At 47.7% G+C, this 19,978-nt stretch overlaps 1 protein-coding gene and 1 long non-coding RNA gene across 2 annotated transcripts in view; one reads left to right on the top strand and one right to left on the bottom strand.

The window, feature by feature from the left end:
* PKD1L2 (polycystin 1 like 2) overlaps positions 1 to 19,978 on the top strand; it is a 91,033-nt gene that overhangs the window by 39,299 nt on the left and 31,756 nt on the right. The window contains 11 exon segments of the mRNA XM_028502103.2: positions 1,082 to 1,213; positions 1,998 to 2,180; positions 2,765 to 2,889; positions 3,567 to 3,693; positions 4,323 to 4,454; positions 7,159 to 7,381; positions 7,902 to 8,095; positions 12,502 to 12,732; positions 15,009 to 15,110; positions 17,639 to 17,817; positions 19,444 to 19,590. Of these exon segments, the coding sequence (XP_028357904.1) occupies positions 1,082 to 1,213; positions 1,998 to 2,180; positions 2,765 to 2,889; positions 3,567 to 3,693; positions 4,323 to 4,454; positions 7,159 to 7,381; positions 7,902 to 8,095; positions 12,502 to 12,732; positions 15,009 to 15,110; positions 17,639 to 17,817; positions 19,444 to 19,590 (1,775 nt within the window).
* Positions 4,539 to 19,447, bottom strand: LOC118497552. The gene is made up of 3 exons (XR_004900077.1): positions 19,378 to 19,447; positions 12,555 to 12,748; positions 4,539 to 5,156 (listed from the first exon to the last, which is right to left on the bottom strand). It is a non-coding gene; the product is annotated as an uncharacterized LOC118497552 (long non-coding RNA).

The following is a 19,978-nucleotide window of genomic DNA, read 5'->3' as shown; positions in this document are numbered from 1 at the left end:
GCTTAACCATCACATTTGGTGAGTGGCTACTTCACTGGACAGCACATTGAAGATGTTTCTTTCAGTGCAGAAAGTTCCGTGGGGCAGTGCTGAAACGATACTTAGTTTGTCTGTGCTGCTGCCAAAGCCAGCCCCTGGCCAGCCCCTCATTAGGGCTTTGTGGCTTAGAAAGCACACTCCTCGGAAGCCCCAGAGGGCTTAAGGTGAGCGTCAGTGGATGAGGAGGAGGCATCCTGGTCCCCAGTCACTCCAAAGGCGCACAGGGACCCAAGCCTGCCCCAAGGTCTGCCATCCACACTGGGCCAGCAAAGCAATGTGACTCCTGAATACCATGCCATCCTGGTCACAAGTGTCACCCTGAGATGTGACTTATTTTGAAATGATGCCAAATTTTACAGATTTAATTTGAAGATTTGCAGAAAGCTGAGAAATTCTGTATTAGTGTTCTATGGCTACTGTAACAAATTACCACAAATTTAGTGGCTTAAAACAACACAAATGTATTATCTCACAGTGCTGGAGGCCAGAAGTTTGAGAGGAGTCTCACTGGGCTATGGTCAAGGTGTTGGCAGGACTGTGTACCGTCTGGAGGCCCAGGGAAGAATCCATCCTTTGCATTTTCCAGCTTCTAGAAGTTGCCTATGTTCCTCTCACCATCTTCAAAGCCAGAAGTTTAATGTCTTCAAATCCTTCCCCTACTCCTTCTCTCTCTCCCTCTCCACCACTTCTGCCTCCATCAACTCTGACTCTCCTCCCTCCCTCTTATAAAGATCCCTGTGATCACACTGGTTTCACCTCATTAATGTGGGACACTCCATCTCAGAATCTTTAACTTAATCAAGTCTCCAAAAAGATTTTGACGGTCCCTTTTGCCATGTGAGATAACATATTCATAGGTGTCAGGGATTAGGATGTAGACAGCTTTGGGAAGTCATTATTCTGAGGCAAACAAAGGTCTGTGGGCTTTGAAAAACCCCGGAGGAGTCTGGTCCCTTGCTCTGACCCTAAATCTTTCTAAAACTGTTTCATCAAACTACTGGGATTATATTTCCTCTCCTTACCTTCCTCCCTCTGTACCAAGGTCAGAGAACGCGTGCTGGCGTCACTGTCTGCAGTCACGGCCACCCTGGGGGACATGCAGAGGGTGCAGGAGCTGGCCACGGTGCTGAGAGAGGTGACCCATCGCAGTGAGGAGCTCACGCCCTTGGCCCAGGTGAGTGGTTTCCGGCTGCTGAGCCAAGCCATGCTACACGTACTTCTATGATGTCTGACGACTCACCCCAGCACAGGCAGCCAAGACTTCTGCCATCTCTTTCCAAGAGCCCTACAAGGGTGATGCTAGGGGAGGAAAAGTGCTCTGTGTCTCCTGGGTGTGATGGTCTATGTGCTTACACACCACACACCCTGCCAGTAAATTTAACTAATTATTGGGTGGTTAAGTGTGTGTCCAGACAATGCTACTACTGACCACCCATGTCTCCCACTCGGGTGCACAGCAGCCTGATGCCCAGCCACCAGCTCTAGCCTTTCTTTCATCTCTGACATCTGCCCCCCCGACCCCTGTGTACTCTGCCTCCCACATGGAGGCTTGAACATGTCAGGGAATCGATGCTGTGGTCAGTGATGAATTGGCTGGGGCACATATACCCCAGCTTCCCCACCCCTCCTGGTGGGTAACTCCCACCTATCCATCTATTCATTCATTCATCCGTCCAGTCTGTGAGTGTTTACTGAAAGCCTACTATGTTCTGGGCATTCTGCAAGGCACTCTGGGAAGGATCCCAAGATGTACTAGGCTACTCCACTAAAGGAAGTTAGTACATTGTAGGGAGGGAACACCAGCCTCAAGTTGGTGATACAGGCAGCTGAAGTGATGGGCCTGGTCCATATTTTCCCTAGTTTGGGTCCCCACCTTGTTCCCCTCCCTTCTAGCCCCTCTCCCGTGAACCCCAGGCAGGGGCTCATGCTCTTTTTCCTTCCCCTTTGGGTGAGCCCAGTGGGAGGCCAGCTGGGCTCTGCAGCATGCCAGTGAGGCCCTGTTGGCAGTGACTGCCAAGGCCGATCCTGAGGACCAGAGGCGCCAGACAGCCACCAGGGACCTGTTTCAGGCTGTGGGCAGTGTGCTAGAAGCTTCCCTGAGGGACAGACTCGAAGAGCCTTCGGAGTCCAATGGCAGCCAGGTAGGCGTCCCAGCCCAGAGGCGGACCTCACACCTACGATGTGCCCAGCTCACACCAGCATTTCTGGATGGATCTTTCACCACATCTTGCAGATGAGGAAACTGAGGCATGAAAATTAAAGTCCTTTCTAGGGAGCTGAAGGAAGGTTCCAGAGACCATAACTCCTGGGAGGCAGTGTGGTATAGCAGGCCGGGAACAGGCTCTGGCAGGAGACAGACTGAGTTCGAATCCTGCCTCTATCGCTTACATGTAACTGGCTCACAGAATTCCTTGTCTGAAGATGAAAAGGGTTCGTGTAAGTCAAGTGTTAGAAGTTTTATAAGTGCTTACTCTTCGTTCCCCCACTTAATGGCATCCCATCGTGGTCTCTGCCTCACCCAGTCCCTGCTGAAGGTCCCACACCAGCCTATGGCAGTAACCAGAGGTGACACATAGAGACGGGGCTCTCTTGTTCTGTCTCCTCCCTCTTCCCTCTCTAATCTCTCTTTCCTCTCTTTTATCTTCCTCCTCTCTGTCTTCCTTCTCCTCCCTCTCTCCTCTCTTTTATCTCTCCCCTTTCTACACACCCCTGCTTTCTTTTCCAGGTGGCCACAGTGCCCCAGCTGCTCAGAGCTGTGGAGCATGTACAGTCTGCCCTCCTGCTGGGGACACTGCCCAGGGGCCTTCCAGCCACACTGGCCACGCCCTCCATCTCTGTGTACACAAACAGGTAACCGACTGTACTGTGGGTCCCCAGGAAAGCCTGTCCCCTGATCTGGCTTGCTCCACACCCACAGCCCAAGACCCTGTGACAGGCAGAGCCCAGGAGACCAGCATTGGAGGTGGGAGAAGCGACGGGACTTAGAAGTGAGAAGGCTTTTCACTGAGAGATGTCCCTGTGTTGGGTTGCCCTCTTGGATCACGGAGGTGGTTTCCCAAAGCAGCATGCCGATCAGAGCGAGGTTTTGAAACCAGGTCCCCAATGTAACCAGATGGGACAAGGCCAAAGGCTGTAAAAATGGGGCTGAGAGCCCATGGCATCAGAAGTCAAGTAGACAGGGGAGATAAGCCCAGACAAATGTCCACATCAAAGCTCATTTATTCATCCAACAAAATATGTACTGACCACCAGTATGTTCCAGATACTGTTCTAGATATTGGGGATACAGCAGTAAACAAAGCTGGCTAAAGCCCTGTCCTCATGGGGCCTCCAACCCGGGGTAGGGGTATTGCCTGCCTTGCGTACCGCTACTGACACAAACAGGCGGAACCATATCAGGGGGCCAAAAGAGAGCAGCCTATTTTGATGGTAATGCAGTCCTCCCTATGGTGCAATGGGGGGTCAGATATTCCTCTGACACAGACTTCTCCTTCCTCCTGGCACCTCTGTTCTCACCTTGTGGCCAGAATTCAGCCCCAGAGTTTGCAAGGCCCCTCTGTGCACATTGCTGCTGCCGGCTCTGCGACCTTCACCCTGCCTGCTGCCTCCTCCCTTGGCTCCTTGGAGGATGCTCGGGAGCCTGTGGACATAAGGGTAACAACAGTAATAACCTGTTTGGGAATAGCTCTTTACGATCAATCTACAAAGCACTTACACAGCATTTGCTCAGTTCTGTTGATTGACAACAGCCCTGTCAATTACATAGTATCGTGATGCCCATTAGACAAATGAGGTTCCCCGACTTGCCCAAGGCCACAAGCAAAAGTGGGAGAGCTGGGATTCAGACCCAGGCCTTCTGACTCCTAACCCGACTTCATCCCATAACTAGGAAATAGCAAACCCAGGGCTCTTTCCCATTCCCAAATTAGTGCCCAACTGACTCTTTGCTCCTTGCACCCCAGTGAAAGCGAACAAACCCCTCTCTCTTAGAGACTTGTTAGCTTTGCCAGAAGAAAGACTCAGACTGTTTTACAGTCTAGTAACTGCTTAGCTGCAGCCAGTCTGATTGGGTTCTCTAGGCCCAGCTTTCAGAAGCTACAGCCCTGACGTGTAGACACATACCAGGGAAACCAGCACTAGCTAAAGGCAGGGTCCCAGTTTACCCCTAAAGGCAAGGACTACTTGTCTACCCTCCCTTAGGAAACCTCATGACTTCACAGAGGGACCTCTTCACCTTCCAGCCTTGGGGCACCTGGGCCAAAGCTCCTTGTTCTTGGTTTCAGATGATGAGTTTCCCAAAGAGCCCTTTCCCAGCCCGAAGGCACTTTGATGTCAGTGGAACTGTTGGCGGCCTCTCTCTGACCAGCCCTAGCGGACAGCTCATACCCATGAACAATCTGTCGGAGAACGTTGAGGTACATGTTGGGGGTGCTGTCAGAAGTCAGGTGGCCCTTCTGTCTTCTTCAGCTTGATTGGGACTAAAAGTTGGTTGGCTATGAAAGAATACACATTAAGGAGGAGAATTATAAAAAAATGATCCTATCTTAAACATTGTATTTTAACTGAAAACTATAAAAGTACATCAGTATAAATTTTGGGTATACAACTAAAAAGTTTCTTTAAATCTGTTGTTAGAATTTTAATCATCTTCATTACATAACACAGCCTCTGAAAGGTCCAGATAGATTTTCTTTACAGTTAATGAAAGATGTAAGCACACCACAGTGCCACATGAGTTCAGATTCTTTGGAGAGTTTAATGATTTTTTTCTAATCCCTTATGGTTTTTGCATCAATGACTAATTCAATAACAATTTTTAGCAACTCATCTTTATTATCTTCTCAAAACATTCAACTTAAGTTTTTATGCAAATCATTCTTTCCACACTCCTACTTTGCCACTGTGTGAAATACATGATTAAAATTGACCTTTACAGTCACGAGCACAAGGGACTTGGGCATAAGCAGGTCAGACACAACTGCTCAGCAGCGAGCATGTGCCTTGACTGGTAGGAGGGAGCTGCCAGGATTACTGCAGAGATGTTATGAGTTGGGTTCTCTAGAGGCAGGAGTTGAGAAAGAATTTTCAGTGCAAGATGCTTCCTAGAGATCAAATACCTGAGAAGAGCAAAGAAAGAAAACAGGACTGGGCAGAAGTCAGTAATGGCAGAAGTCTCTAATCCAGATCTCACACAGCCTCAGTCAGTCCAGAGGGAACTCTGCAGCGAGTATGAGCCATCTGGGTTCTATTAATTGTGTTTGTTATTTTCTGTATCTTATGTTGTTTTGACATCTTAAAAATCTTGCTGGTGAGGAGAGACTGTCGCTCCCAGGGCCAGCCAGTCCTTAGAGATAGCAAAGGGCTCGAGCCTTTCACAGGCACACCAACTGATCCTGAGTCTCTACCCCAGCCATCCCCTTTATCTAACGCTCACATACCAAGCCAGTATTCAACCTTGACCAAAATCACCCCAGGGCCAGGTACCAGGCAATTAGAGACCCCCCACACACACACACGATGTAGTCTAAGCCAGCCAGAATTATTCAAACTGGTCAATCCTAAATTGTTTACTCTGTCCTGCACTCCTTCTGTTTGGAAACCCCCATAAAGGCCATGGCTTGGGCTCTCCATCTCCATGTCAGCTTCTGCCTCCCGACCCGGCACTTCCCCTGTGGCCCTGTGTGGCATGGCAGGTCCCCTCTCCTCAGGAAATGCACATAACAAATTCTTATTTAAATGACATTGACCTCTCCATGTCATTACTCAGTCACTTCCATAAATTAAAATCCCATTGAGACAAGAGTATCCTGCATCAGGCCAATATGTCTGGACCTTATACCCTCCTCCTTGCTCAGTCACTGAATGCAGGTGGCCCCAGGAAGGGAGGCCCGGAGGACAGGTGAGTCTACAGCCAGGACAGACCCTGAAAGACCTGGGAGCTGGAGCCTGTCTACTGACTACACTCCTTGGGATTGAGCAGCAGGTCCTTCCTGGAAGGCAGAGATGGGCAGAACATTGCTGCCTCTACCATGGAGGGCTACCAGGAGTAAACAGTGTACAATGGGCATACATCAGTCTGCTTTAAAAAGCGAACGGAGAGTATTAGTTAATCTGCAGAGCTGATTAAATGGAGAAAGGCTATGAGAAGTTCTGATGTAAGAATGATAACAGAGTAATAGCAACTATTGTTGAGTATTATTGTGTATCTGGTACTTGGCTAAACATTTTATGTACAGTATCATTTTTAATACTCTTAGTGAGTCTAGAGTCTATGTGTCCTATGGATGACAAGAAACTGAGGCTCAGAGTGGTTTGTTAATTGGCCAGAGGTCCCAGAGCTAATATAGGGTAGAGTCAAGAACCAAACAGAGATCTCTCTGCCTCTACAACCTGTGCTCTAACTTACACATACTTGATCAACACTTTCATCAATACCACCATTAGTTCACAGGGCACCTTTGTGTGAATTAGAAAAAGCCTCTGCTCTTTCTGTGCAGACTCAGCCCTGAGCTGGGGTGTACAGCTTGATGACCATGGTAAGTTGAATAAAGACCCTGAGATGTCCATGTTCTCATCCTTGAGCCTGTGAATATGTCAAAAGGGACTTTGCAGATGTGACTTAAGGATCTTGAGTTATAGAGATGATCCTGGATTATCTAGGTGGGACCAATGTCATTACAAGTACCTCATAAATAGGAGGCAGAAGGGGAGTTGACTCCAGAAGAGAGGAAGGCAATTTGATTACAAAAGCAAGAGGGCAAGGTGATGGGAAGAAGGAGCTATGAACCAAGGGATGTAGGTTGCCTTCAGAAGTGGGAAAAGGCCAGAAGTAAATTCTCCTAAAAAGCCACTAGAAGGAACCAGCCCTGCCGACTTTAGCCCTGTGAAACTGATTTTGAACTTCTAGCCTCCAGAACTACGAGATAAATTTGTGTTGGTTCAAGCCACTGAGTGTGTGGTCACTTGTTACAGGAACTCTAGGAAACTAATAGAATGAGCAAAGCACAGAGTGGATTCCAGTTCCCCAGGTGCTCACCCTGCCCAGCTCTGAACAGCAGCCCCGATGCTAACTGGCATTCCCATCTGCCACACCCTTGATTTGGTTGTTTCTGACGACAGATCCTGCTGCCCCGGCTTCCAGAAGGACACAGCAAGCCAACCGTGTTGAATCTGACCAGTCCTGAAGCTCTGTGGGTGAACCTGACTTCAGTGGGGGCAGCTTTGGGGATCCAGCTGCACTGGAGACCTGACATCCCACTCACACTCAGCCTGGGCTATGGCTACCACCCGAATGAGACCAGCTATGATGCCAAAGCTCACTTTCCACCAATGGCTGCTCCAGGTAGTCACATCATCGGGTCAGCTCCTCAAGCTGCTTCCTGGGAATGAGACCAGCTCAAAATTTGAGAATCAGAAGCCATAGGGGGAAAAAAACACCTGCTACATTAAGCACTTATTTTTGTTGTTAGTGTTATTACTATTATTATTAACAGGTGAGCACTAACTATATGCCCTGAACAGGCAGACAAGCACTTACAGAACTGACCTCATTGCAACCCTCACAACAACTCTCAGGGATGGGGACTATTGACATCTCCACATTCCAGATAAGAACAGAGAGGTTAAGTAACTGGTCCCAAGTCACACATTCAAGAAGGGACAGAATCAGAATTTGAGCCCTCATCTGTCTGACTTGGCAGCCATGCTCTGTACACTAACCAGGGAGAGCCTCTTCTATGCTCTTGGTCTCCAGAGGAGAGGGTACTCCTAGGACACTCGGGAGACCACCAGGGCCAGCTTCCCAGCGAAGTCACCTCAGTCTCCCAAGGCTTCAGGCTGACCCCGAGCCCCCTTCCCTGCAGATGGGCTGTCCACTTGGATCCTGAGCCCAGAGGACCTACATTTTGGAGAAGGTGTCTACTATCTGACTGTGATCCCTGAGTCTGACCTGGAGCTGACCCTGAGCAGAGACCTCACAGTTGGCATCACCACCTTCCTTTCCCACTGTGTGTTTTGGGATGAGGTCCAGAGGACTTGGGACAACTCTGGGTGCCAGGTAAGGAGAGGGAAGCGAAGAAGACACAGCAGCTTGCTTGGGTGCACCCCGGTCCTTTAGGGTCCTGTTTTAGTGCCTCTGGTGCTCCATCTTCAGCCCCTCCCTGGGCCTCTGCACGTGTGCCTGGAACCCAACACCCACTCAGTGAAGTTAACCCCTCCTCAGATCCCACCTGAAGTGTCACCTCTCCCAGAAACTCTCAATGCCCTGGTTTGGCCAGACTTCCTAGGGTGAACTCAGCACACAGGCCCGCCTCCTCTATACACTAAGCAGGGTGGTAGTTCTAACACCCACTTAGGAGACCGCTGAAAGGTGTCCATTCCCGCAGTGCACTGGGAGTAGCTTGGGACAGGAACAATGTGCTTTGCTCACCATCAGGAACAAATGACCATTGAACGAATGGACAAATGACTGGGAAACCCTGCTGACTCTGGGTTGCTGAGAGGGGCCAGTAGTCATTTCCAAGGAAATGAACTCCCAGCTGAGCCCTTTATTCTATGCCAGGTGCTGTGTCCCATGCTTTCTTTTGTTCTCTCATCAAATCTTCACATTAATCCTCTAATAGAGTTGGTATTCACATTTTACAGGTGGTAAAACAAAGGCTCAGGAAATCCAACTAACTTGCCCCAAATCCCTCACCTAGTAGGTAGAGGAGTGGGGACTCAAACACAGGTCTGTTTCCAGAGAATAAGCCTTGGCAATATGGGCACTGATTCTCTGGAGCCCAGCCCAGTCTCACTGGGCCCCTGGATGGTACGTGGATCTATTAATTGCAATTAAATCCTTGTCTCAGGTCAGCTCAGCTCTGCCCCCAAGGAGGAAAAAACTGTGACAGTGTTCTGGCAGTAGACATCGGCTTTGAGGCCATCAAAAGTCATCTCTGTGTCATCAAGGTCCCCCATTCCCCTTCCCCTTGCCCTTGTGCATGCTATTCTCTCCCTGGAATTTTACCTACAACAGCCGGTAAATTCCTATTCACCCTTCAGTCTCCCACTCCAATGCCTCCTTCCCTGGGGAGCTTCTCGGATGTCTGAAGTCTCCCTCTGTTGGATTCCCCAGCACTTCACACCTTCCTCAAGAACAGCAACCTCCATATCTAGTTGAAATTTATTGCACATCTGTCTCTACCTATGGGACTATAAATACCTTCCTTTATTTACTTTACAAATAGTCACCATGTGCCAGGCCAACTGGTGGGAATATAGAGGTGAGGAAAACCAGTGAGCTCTCAGTCTAGCAGAGGACACAGATAAGAAGCAAATGGCACACCTGTCAAATGATGGCAGTAAAAAAAATAGTATAAAAAGCCAGGTTGCAGTAGAGTCATGGAAGGGGACTCAGAGACAAGCTCCTTCCACGTTTGTTTGTGTTGCAACTGCAGCTTCCATATCAGCTCCCGCCCTGGCTTCTAGCTGCCATACAAAGGGAGTTCCCCAAAGCTCCAGGAAGAGATGAGGGTGCACTGAGATGTCCAAGGCATAGCAGGTTCCCCGCACTTGCAGCACAGGCCTTTGTTTCTTGTGAACAAGACCCTGGGTGTGTTGTGACCTTCTACAGCCTGCGCTCCCAGAAGCTGTCTGATCCCCATGTGGCTGGCGGAGTGCAGGCTGCCCTCAGATGCCCGAGGCTCAGAAAGTGGGGTGGTGTAGGGGTGGGCAGCATGGGCCCTGACATTAGACAGACTTGGGTCCAATCCTACTTCATCAATTCTGGCAAGGTGACCTGGGGCGAGTCACCCCCACTCTTGGAGCTTTCCCATTTGAAAATGAGCATAGAGGATACTGATAGTTGGGGTAGGACCTGGGCAAGATTAGGGGTATAAAGTACTTAGTGCGGTGTCTGGCACACAGTGAGCACTCCATAGGCTAAAGTGATTGCTACATAGCCATCACTATGTTAGCCAGACTCACTGTGTTAGTCCGAGCATAGAGAAGATAAAACTGTCTATAAAATGGAAATCAAGGAAAAAATGACCATGGAATTCAGCATGGTGGTTGGGTTGGGGGAAACATGGAAACGGGTTGGGGAAGGACCACTTTACTAACTGTAGGTGATCAGAAAGTGCCTAGCTTTTCACTAGAGTCATGGGTTCTCAGGGGCTTATTATGTTAGTAATAATATACACCTGCTAATGCATCCATAACATACATGGATGTGGAATGTACAAAGGTTATATGTGGAAGTGTTCACAGATGGAAAATTATATTAATCCAATAATGTGTACAAAGTGTGATATAGCTATATTGAGATCACTGAGGACCATAAATAAGTAAATGGGATCATCAAGTTTGCCTGGAAAATCACCACTGAATTCTCTAAATAGCTAAAGAAAGTTCCAGATCTATGGACTATCGACCTTGCCAAGGGATAAAGGGATATTGCAAGGGGTCTAAGAACCATATTCTCACCCGTATCTTTTCTCAAAGGATACTAAAGTTACAGCTAGTGTTGCAAGGGATGTACAGAATAATTTCCAATGTTCAAAGAAGGCTTCATGCTGGAAGAGGCTGAGAAGCTGCTGCCCCCTCCCACCTCCCCAGCAAGGTCTTTGTGGAAACCCAGGAGGGCCAAGTTCTTAAGACATAAATCAAACCTGGTCCCAAGGCTCCCGGCACTGAGGTGGTCTTGTCACCGGCACCTGCTTGGGTTTCTTCTCTGAAACTAGCCCCGCCCCTGCTGGGTGTGCCAAGTGTTCCCAGAAGCCCCACAGCTGCATGCCAAATGCTGGCCAGGATTGGGAAACAGTGAGAAAAACAACAGAGCAAACACCGGACTAGGACCTATGTGAAATCCATCAATAAACAGTCGGTGCCGTGCCTGTGGGGAGGGGTCAGCCTTTGCTGAGTGGCTCATTTAAGGGAAAGGGGGCCCTGGCTGGCTGGCTCAGTGAGTTAGAAGGTCATCCTGATATGCCAAGGTTGTGAGTTTGATCCCCAGTCAGGGCACCTACAAGAATCAACCAATTAAAAAAAAAAAGAATCAACCAATAAATGCATAAACAAGTGGAACAACAAACTGATGTTTCTCTCTCTCTCAAAACTCAATACATAAAAAAATATTAAGGGAAAGGGGGCATGTTTGACATACAACAGGTTCCTCCTTACCAGGCATCGAGCAGATAAGAACTTTCTGTGTGCCAGTGTTTTCTGCTCCCTTCCACCTTATTGTGGGGTTGAATTAAATCTTATTTACCCACAAAATAGTCCTGGGGGGAGATTTCAAGCTGGCCGAGGACTCTAGGGAAGGCCTGTTCCTAAGCGCAGGGTATAAATTAAGAATGCAACTGGGGTTCCTGCCTTTGCCCTTTCCTGTCTCCCTGTCCCCAGCCTCATTGTCCCACACCACATGGGCCTGCTTGCCCAAGCTCCATCCACATGCCCCACCCCCAGAGCCACATCGGGCCACTCTTGTGTCCAGGAGTGGGCACGCCAGTGGCCAGTCCACTGCAATCTGATGATTTTGAGGAATAGGTCTGTGCAGGCCCTGGAAACAGGGAATTCTGAGGTTCTGGGTCCCCAGACCATGATTTAGAAGTGGGAGGCTAGGGTGAGGCAAACAAGGCATCTGGAGTACAAGATTTGGGGAGGGGCTCATTCTCAGGGTTACCCAAGGCCTTGCCCTAGTCCTGGCAGGGTGGTATGTGCTGTAGTGGGAGTGCCTCCTCAGCCCCAACTCCTCACCCTGTATAGAGGGGCACAGCCCAAGTACAAGGCCAGGACAAGGGCTCTCGGTGCCTGGGTCTAAGGGGAAATCAAGTTTCTGGAATACGTTCCTGGTGCCAGCTTAGAATTAAACTTTTGCCCTTCCCTTTTCTTTGCATGGTTCCCCCAGTCTCGGTCTTCTTTTGCTCTTCAGTGTGAAATCACAGGTGATCATCTTACACTTGCCCAGGCCCAAGGGGGGATCCCAGGACTCAGGACTTTCAGTATGAAAAGCACAAAAGTCCCTGAAAAACAGAGATGAAGTGATCACTCTGGATGTCCTCTCAGCACCTAGCCTGTTGCCGGGCCCAGAATTAGCATTCAACAAATAGCTGTACAGTAAATGAGCATCAGGTGGGACAACGGGCTGTAATGATGTACACCAAGGTGTAGTGTGGTTGGTTGTATAGGGTGGGGGACACAGGGCACTTTAGCTTTACCTGCAACACTCACCTAAAAAAGGCAAAGCAGACCAACCAGATGGACACTTGCCCTTTGAGAGTGAAGTGTGCAAAGATAATATTCCCCTCATTTTAAAATTATGTTTTAATTAAACTTAAAAACCCAAATGGAATCCTGAAGCTGGTCACACAACAGGCCCTCCAGTCCTTCCCTAGGACAGTGTCCACTCCTCATCGTTCCCCCCAGGCTCGGGCAATTCAGGGGTGTGCTTGTATTTCCATCAGGGCTCCTTTGTGGTTGCAGGTGGGGCCACGGACCACCCTGTCCCAGACACATTGCCTCTGCAACCACCTGACCTTCTTTGGAAGCACATTCTTGGTGATGCCCAATGCCATAGATGTCCGCCAGACCAGGCAGCTCTTTGCCACCTTCGAGGACAACCCTGTGGTCGTGACCACTGTGGGCTGTCTCTGCGTGGCCTACGTGCTGGTGGTGATCTGGGCAAGGAGGAAGGATGCTCAGGATCAGGCCAAGGTGAGACTGGATGGTCCTGGGGAATGGGAGGGAGGAGCAGGTGTGAGCCCTTGTGGAAGCTCCAGGGAATGGAGCCCAGATGGGAGCCAAAGGCTAGTTGCAAACCTAGGCCTTAGCACCTGGAGTCATCTTAGGCAAGCCAGCCCCCTGGCCTCTTCAACTGTAAAAATGTCCTTTTTCATCACATTATCACATGGATTATAATACTATTTATTGAGGATTTACTATATGCTAGGCCCCAAGACCACCCACAAGTACAATGACTTGCTAGGAAGACTCACCAAACTCAGAAAAGCTGTTATACTCATGATTATGGCTTACTACAGTGAAAGGATACAAATCAAAATCATCAAAGGGAAGAGGCCACAAGAGATCAGGAGAAAGCTCCCAGTTGTCCTTTCCCAGTGGAGTCCTATGAGCAGATTTACCATTATTTCTCATAGCAATGACATGTGACAATATACACAAAATACCGCCACCAAGAAAAGCTCACCTGAGCTTTGGTGTCTAGAGTTTCATTGGAGGCCAGTCATATAGGTGTGGAGTGGCCACATGACTAACTTTCATTACAGTGTCCAGCAAACCACCCCCACTCCTGCCAGCAGTCAAACAGGGCCCACAGCCCTCACCGTAAGTCACACTGTCAGCACAGACCATCTGCTGTGGCCCAGGACCCCAGCTATTCAAAGGCACTCTTATAATGCTGGATTTTCTGAGGACTTACAGGTTATCTTTCAGGAAGTGGGCAAGACCCAGTCCTTTCTTTAAAAGGTGCAGGGTTTGGACAACCTAAGCTTGTTGCGTTCACCCTTTACTGCATAATACCTGAATTATCTTACAGAGGAGGCATCTAACGATCAGACAGCACAATTAACTGGGGGAAGGCCACTCTCCTGGGAGCCAGAACTCAAACCCAGAACTGCCTGACAATAAGACAGGTCTGAGGACAGAAACAAGATCAAACGACAAACTACAACAAAGTTCTGATTACTTTTCCAATATATGCTCCCCATCTGACACATAATGAGTCTTCAATAAATATTTGTGAGTGTCTGAGTGAGCACATAAATGAATGCAAGTATGCAGTCACAAAGCTCTGAAGCATTCTCCATCCTGTCCTCCCTACACACACCACACCTCTCCGATGTTAAGATGATATGAAACAAGATAAATAGTTGCAGCATTTATAGTGCTGACTTTGACTCACCCAAGGGATTAAACATTAATACTTTAAGTGCCTCAGCTGTAGGTTGGTTCCCACAAAGCAGACTCTGATGGAGTTGAGCATGCAAGGTGTTTTTCAAGGAGTGTCTGGGATCAGCCCACGGGAAGGGAGGGAAGGAGACAGGAAGAACAGAGGGAGAAGCTGAGCTGGAGTGCAGCCTGCCGACAGCCCAGCCAGCCCCCCCCAGAGAACTCCGGAGCTCCCAGAGTTGGGTTGAGATGCCCAGGTCTTGATCACACCCAGGCACCACATCAATCTGCTATTGGATGTCCACCTCCTCAGGAGGGTGCATGACCTCAACAGAGGTGGCTCTTGCCTCCCAGACAACAGCAGCTCGGCAACCGGGACAACAAGCCTTCGATCGACAGGAGATCTGGGTGCCTCATCACAGAGCCCCCTGCAGCCTCTGGCCAACTCCAGCTTTTTAAAATATTTTCATTTTTTGCTTAACTACCTTAACATTCATTCTTTTTAAATTCCCTTAGGGGCACAATATGGTTATCAATGCTATGAGAAATTATACAGAAACAGAGTTTGTATCCTTTACCAGATCAAACAGCAAACATTCTCAGCTCAATAGCAAGTTCATTTCCAATTTGACTACTTTGGGTCATATTTAATAACAAATGCATCTTGTATTTTTATTTTATTTTTAAAAGATTTTATTTATTTTTAGAGTGGGGAGAAGGGAGGGAGAAAGAGAGGGAGAGAAACATTGATGTGCGAGAGAAACATCAATCTGTTGCCTCTCGCATGCACCTGACTGGGAACCTGGCCCGCAGCTCAGGCATGTGCCCTGCCCAGGAATTAAATCAGCGACCTTTTCTGTGTCTCTGGCTGGTGCTCAACCCACAGAGCCACACCAGCCAGGGCTCTACTTTTATTTTAAAAGTTTTAGTTTTCACTTGTTCTCACCTGATGGAATGAATAAACAGCATACATAATTTTGCTTTCCTCCTTTGATTGTCATGAATACCCAGCTCACTCTTGGCTGCTGGGCAGTGGATAAACCCACTGAGCAGAGCCCTCCTAACTCAATCCTTCTGTCCAGGTGAAAGTCACAGTGCTGGAGGACAATGATTCCTTTGCCCAGTACCACTACCTGGTGACAGTCTACACTGGACACCGCAGAGGGGCAGCTACTTCCTCGAAGGTACCTGACCATGCAAGATCCCCCAGTCAGTCAGCATGTCCCACCCACCAAAGTGCTTGCCAGTTCATTGTTGGGTTATTTTAGCACAGTGGGTTTGGTGCTGCAGGGTTTTTATAATTTCTTGCTTTTTGGTTTATTTGTTTTTTGTTTTTTTTTAATAATCTTTTTTTAAAGATTTTACTTGTTTATTTTAGAGAGAGGAGAAGGGAAGGAGAAAGAGAGGGAGAGAAACATCAATGTGTGGTTGCACTCCCTTCTGGGAACCTGGCCTGCAACCCAGGCATGTGCCCTGACTGGGAATCAAACCGGCAACGCTTTGGTTGGCAGGCTCGTGCTCAATCCACTGGGTTTGTTTTTTTTTTTTTAAGAGGAAAGGAACCTTTTGTCAAACAGAATATCACCCTAAGCCCCAATATTTTTTGTTTTTAAAAAGAAGGAGTCAATGGGGAGTTGGGGTCTAGCCTAGAGCCACTTGTCATTTCCCTTATCCCCATCAGGAATAACTCAGTTAGTTGGTTACCTGCATGCAAGTTTTGCTCACATGTGAAGAACAGTTAGAAAATTGATCAGTATGTAAAGGAAAAGTAGAATTTATGAGAGAGGTGAAAAATGAAAGAGGAAAAAATGCCCACCATTTGAAAACAATGAGTCTTCATTTACATTTTTTAGGTAAACCGGTCAGCTGGCATCTAGATAAGAGGTTGAACTGAGCCATCTGTCCTTGAACAGGCTGGCTATAGGTAGTGAAGAATGATTTCACTTATTTATGTGTTCTGTGAAATCCTTGAACATTTAGCTGTGGGGTGTACAGCAGGTTGTCTCCACAAGGCCTCGGCATCTTCAGTTAAGTCTGCCCTGCACCACATCCCGCATCGGAACGCATATTCCTTGCAGCAACCTCCATGGTTCCTTTACTGAAACTGAGGGCTCCAAGGAACACAGTTTAAGAACCACTGGTATTCTGTATGCTCTCCTGGAAAAACAGCCATTGTTTTTTTAAAAAATGACATTAGGCTTTATTAGAGCAGAGCATTTATCAGTTTGCTTTCTTATTTTTTAATCTTGTTATTTTTATTTATGTACATATTTGTGTTATTTTTTAGAAGTTGCTTTATTTTTATTTATTGCTGTGTCTTAGGTCTTCAACCAGGTGTCAAAAACAGAGTAAGTGCCAATAACTACTTGTTAAATAAATGTAGGAATCAATTTCATCCATCTAAGGAAACAGCCATCTCACTTCTGTTTGACACTGAAGAATTACCCTGCACAGGAAGTAAAACCTGTGATGCACAGGCCATTTCTCTTCGTGGACAGTTGTCACATTTCAATCTGATATTGTTTTAGTTTGATTTCCCCTAGCACAGTGGTTCTTGACTAGGGGCAATGCTGCCCTGGACAGACAGGTGGTAATATTGGAGGCATTTTTGGTTGTCAGCAATTTGGGAGATGCTACTAGTATCTAGTGGGTAGAGGCCATGGATGCTGCTAAGCATCATACAATGCACAGAACAGCCCTCGAAGCAAGAAATTATCCAGAATGTCTATAGTGGAGAAATCCTCTTGTAGAAGCAGACTCTGAAACAAGGATTCAAGTATAAGTAGCTGACTTGAGAGGGGATCCTAGGACGCCCCAGGAGGGAAATGGGAAGCAGACAGGGAAGGGAAGAAACCAGCAAAGAGTGTATTATTAACCTGTTCCCCTTCCGGGAAACTAGAGCCTAATCCCACTTAGGGACTCTGGAAAACAGTAAGAAATGTGGGCTTCAACATTATCCTAGTAGAGGGCTGAGAGAGCTGGGGTGCTTATGCACCAGTCCCATCAGTCACTGATGGAGGCTGACTTGCAGGGGCCATTCATTATCTGGCACTTTCTGGCCTGCTACTCTAACAGCCAACTGAATGATTGGGGAAAGAGACACAGCTGCCAGCAGTTGCATGTGAGCTCAGGGAGTGCTACAGTGATGACGCTGATTGTTGTCAGCGGAGTATAGGTAGCATCTACTGCAGCTCTTTTTAGCTCAGAAAGTCATGCCCATTAGCATCACCTGGATAGCTTCAGAAAAACACAGACTATTGGGCCCTGTACCAATATTCTTACCTGGTAGGTGTGGAGCAGGACCTGGGAATATGTATTTTCAACATTCATTCATTCATGTCTCAGTGCCAGGCCCTCTTGCAGACACTGGGATCATAATTGGTAAGGGGGGAACCAGTTCCTGCTCTACAGCCCTTACAAATAAATATATGGGAAGTTTGAAAAGGCTACCAGGAAGCATTTTATGAGTAAAACTCATCTTGAAGTCATGAATGCAGATAGTGTCACCCCAAATCTTCATACAACTAAAAAATAACCAGGCAGGTCCAAGATGGGAGGAGAGGAGAGGGAAAAAGGGTTATGCTTTGTTGATTTTCTTTGTTGTTGTTGTTGTTGTTGTTGTTGTTGTTGTTGTTTTGACACTTCCAATGAAATACAGCCAGGGGGCTTGGTTACCATGTGGTGTTGGTCACTCCTCATCTCTGGATTTCAGGTGACTATCACCCTATATGGTCTGGATGGAGAGAGTGAGCCCCGCCACCTGTCAGACCCTGAGATCCCAGTTTTTGAACGCGGAGGAGTGGATGTCTTCTTACTCTCCACCCTGTTCCCTCTGGGAGAACTGAGGAGCCTGCGGCTGTGGCATGACAACTCAGGGGACCAGCCATCCTGGTGAGTCAGTGGTGAACAAACCACGACAACCTACTAAGCCCTAGGCTAAGGGTGGACACTGTGCATATGTTACCCTGCTGACCCTCACAAGCCTCTGCAAGACACATAGAATGGATCCCTATTTCACAGATAAGGAAACTGAGGGTCAGAGAGGACCACCAGTCACAGGTTGAATTAATATCTAGGAGAGAAACTAGAAGTTGCAGCCCTGGGGTCCAGTGTAGCTCCACCCTTGGCACTTTTGCAGCATCAACCTATCATTTAACCCCTTGTTTCACTATCTGCAAAAGAAGGACAAGTGCCTATCATGAAGAAAAACCCTGCCCCAATAAGAGGAGACTACAGGAGACACTGAGCTGATTCTCTGGTAGAAGAAGGTGCTGCTGCTGAACAATAAGCTAAGGTCATCTTCACAATGACTCTCAGGGACAAGTGCTGTTATTCTCGTTTAGGTGGGAAAATCTAAGCTCAGAGAAGATGAGTGATTTGTGCAAAGTCACACAACTGGCGAGCTCAGAGCAAAGACTCCTCCCCATTCTGCTGAGGTCAAAGCTAGTGGCCCAGATGAGTGGTTTCCAGCCTAACCACCCGTCAGCAGCTGGCAGCTTTAGAAAAACACAGCATTTATATTGATGTCTTTGATTTACCTAAGGGATTAAACATTAATACTTTAAGTGCCTCAGCTGCAGGGTGGTTTGAAGCAGACTCTGCATTGGAGTTGAGCGTGCAGGGTGTTTATCAAGGAGTATCTGGGGTCAGCCTCTGGGAAGGAGAGAAGGAAGCAGGATGAGCATAGGGAGAAGAGTTTCAATGCAACCCAATAACAGCCTAACCCCCAGCCCAGGGAGCTCTGAAGCTGTCCTGAGTTGGGTTGAGATGCCCAGATCTTGGTCACACCCAGGCACTGCACCCACCAGTCAATGGATGTCAGCCTCCCCAGGAGGGTGTGTGACCTTAAAAGATGTGGTTCTGGCATGCCTGACAGGGCTATCCTCCCAGAAATGAGAAAATGCATGTTAAGAGCATCCTGGTATAATCCCCATTATGCAGTAATGCTCAATAAAGAGCAGCTACTGAGGTCATCACTATTCTTATTGGCTGTAAGGCAACAGGGGAATTGGCTGCTTCTGGATCTGACATCCAAGCACAGGCAAGATGATTTCATTTCTTCCCCAGGCTTCAAACACCTAACTCAAAGCCCTGAGTCCCAGATCGATGGTAGGCTCGTTCTCTGGGTAGAAGCCTGCAGGAGGATCAAATTTTGTGTACTTATGTCTGCATCTCCCTGAACACACACATTTAGACAACTTGGCTTTCCTCACTTGTATCAGGATGCTGGCCCTGCACTTGCTGCCCCGTGTCAAGGTTAAAGGTTTCAGAATACACCCTCTTGCAGCATGTCTGTGAAAACATGGCAGCCTTCAACAGCTGAGCTCCCCACATGAGGCCAAATTCACCCACTGATCAGGGCATTTTGATCAAGGCACCAAGAACAGTGCAGAAAAACAGTCTCTCTTTATAAGAGCTCTTGTTTTGGGCTTGGGTTTGCAAAGATGTCACCTTTGTGGTGTTCAAAGAAGTCTTATCCCCTGACCTTGTCCTCAAAAGTGTGTGTCCTTTCTCCAGGTACGTAAGCCGGGTGCTGGTGCATGACCTGGTGATGGACCGGAAGTGGTATTTCCTCTGCAACTCATGGCTATCCATCGATGTCAGAGACTGTGTCCTTGACAAAGTATTTCCAGTGGCCACAGAGCAGGACAGGAAACAATTCAGGTACTTTTTCCCCTCATTTTAATCAGATACTCTTTACTTTTTCTTTCATTTCTAGGGAAGCTGCATTATAATCCAGTCACAGCCAAATAAAAACACATTTCAGCCCTATCAGGGCTGGGTAGCTTTGAGGATGTGACATTAAAAACCAATCAGATTTTCTTGTTGAGACTGAAAGGCCCTGGAGGGACATGGACCCTCCAAGACAGAATCTTCAAGGTGGTGAAAATGGTTGAAATGGTTATGCATATTTCCTTATGAATGTCACAGAATACTAGTTTTGTATGTGTGAGCAGTCTGATTTGAATGGTGATTCAATACCTGGTCATTTGGGGTTTCTCCTTCATGTTGTTTTACATTAGTTGCATTTTTTAGCACTTGTCTAACTTGG

Source organism: Phyllostomus discolor, chromosome 12, assembly GCF_004126475.2.
Source record: "Phyllostomus discolor isolate MPI-MPIP mPhyDis1 chromosome 12, mPhyDis1.pri.v3, whole genome shotgun sequence".
Classification (NCBI taxonomy): Eukaryota; Metazoa; Chordata; class Mammalia; order Chiroptera; family Phyllostomidae; genus Phyllostomus; species Phyllostomus discolor.
Note: the sequence above shows the minus strand (reverse complement) of the source record. Positions and strands in the feature narration are given on the sequence as shown.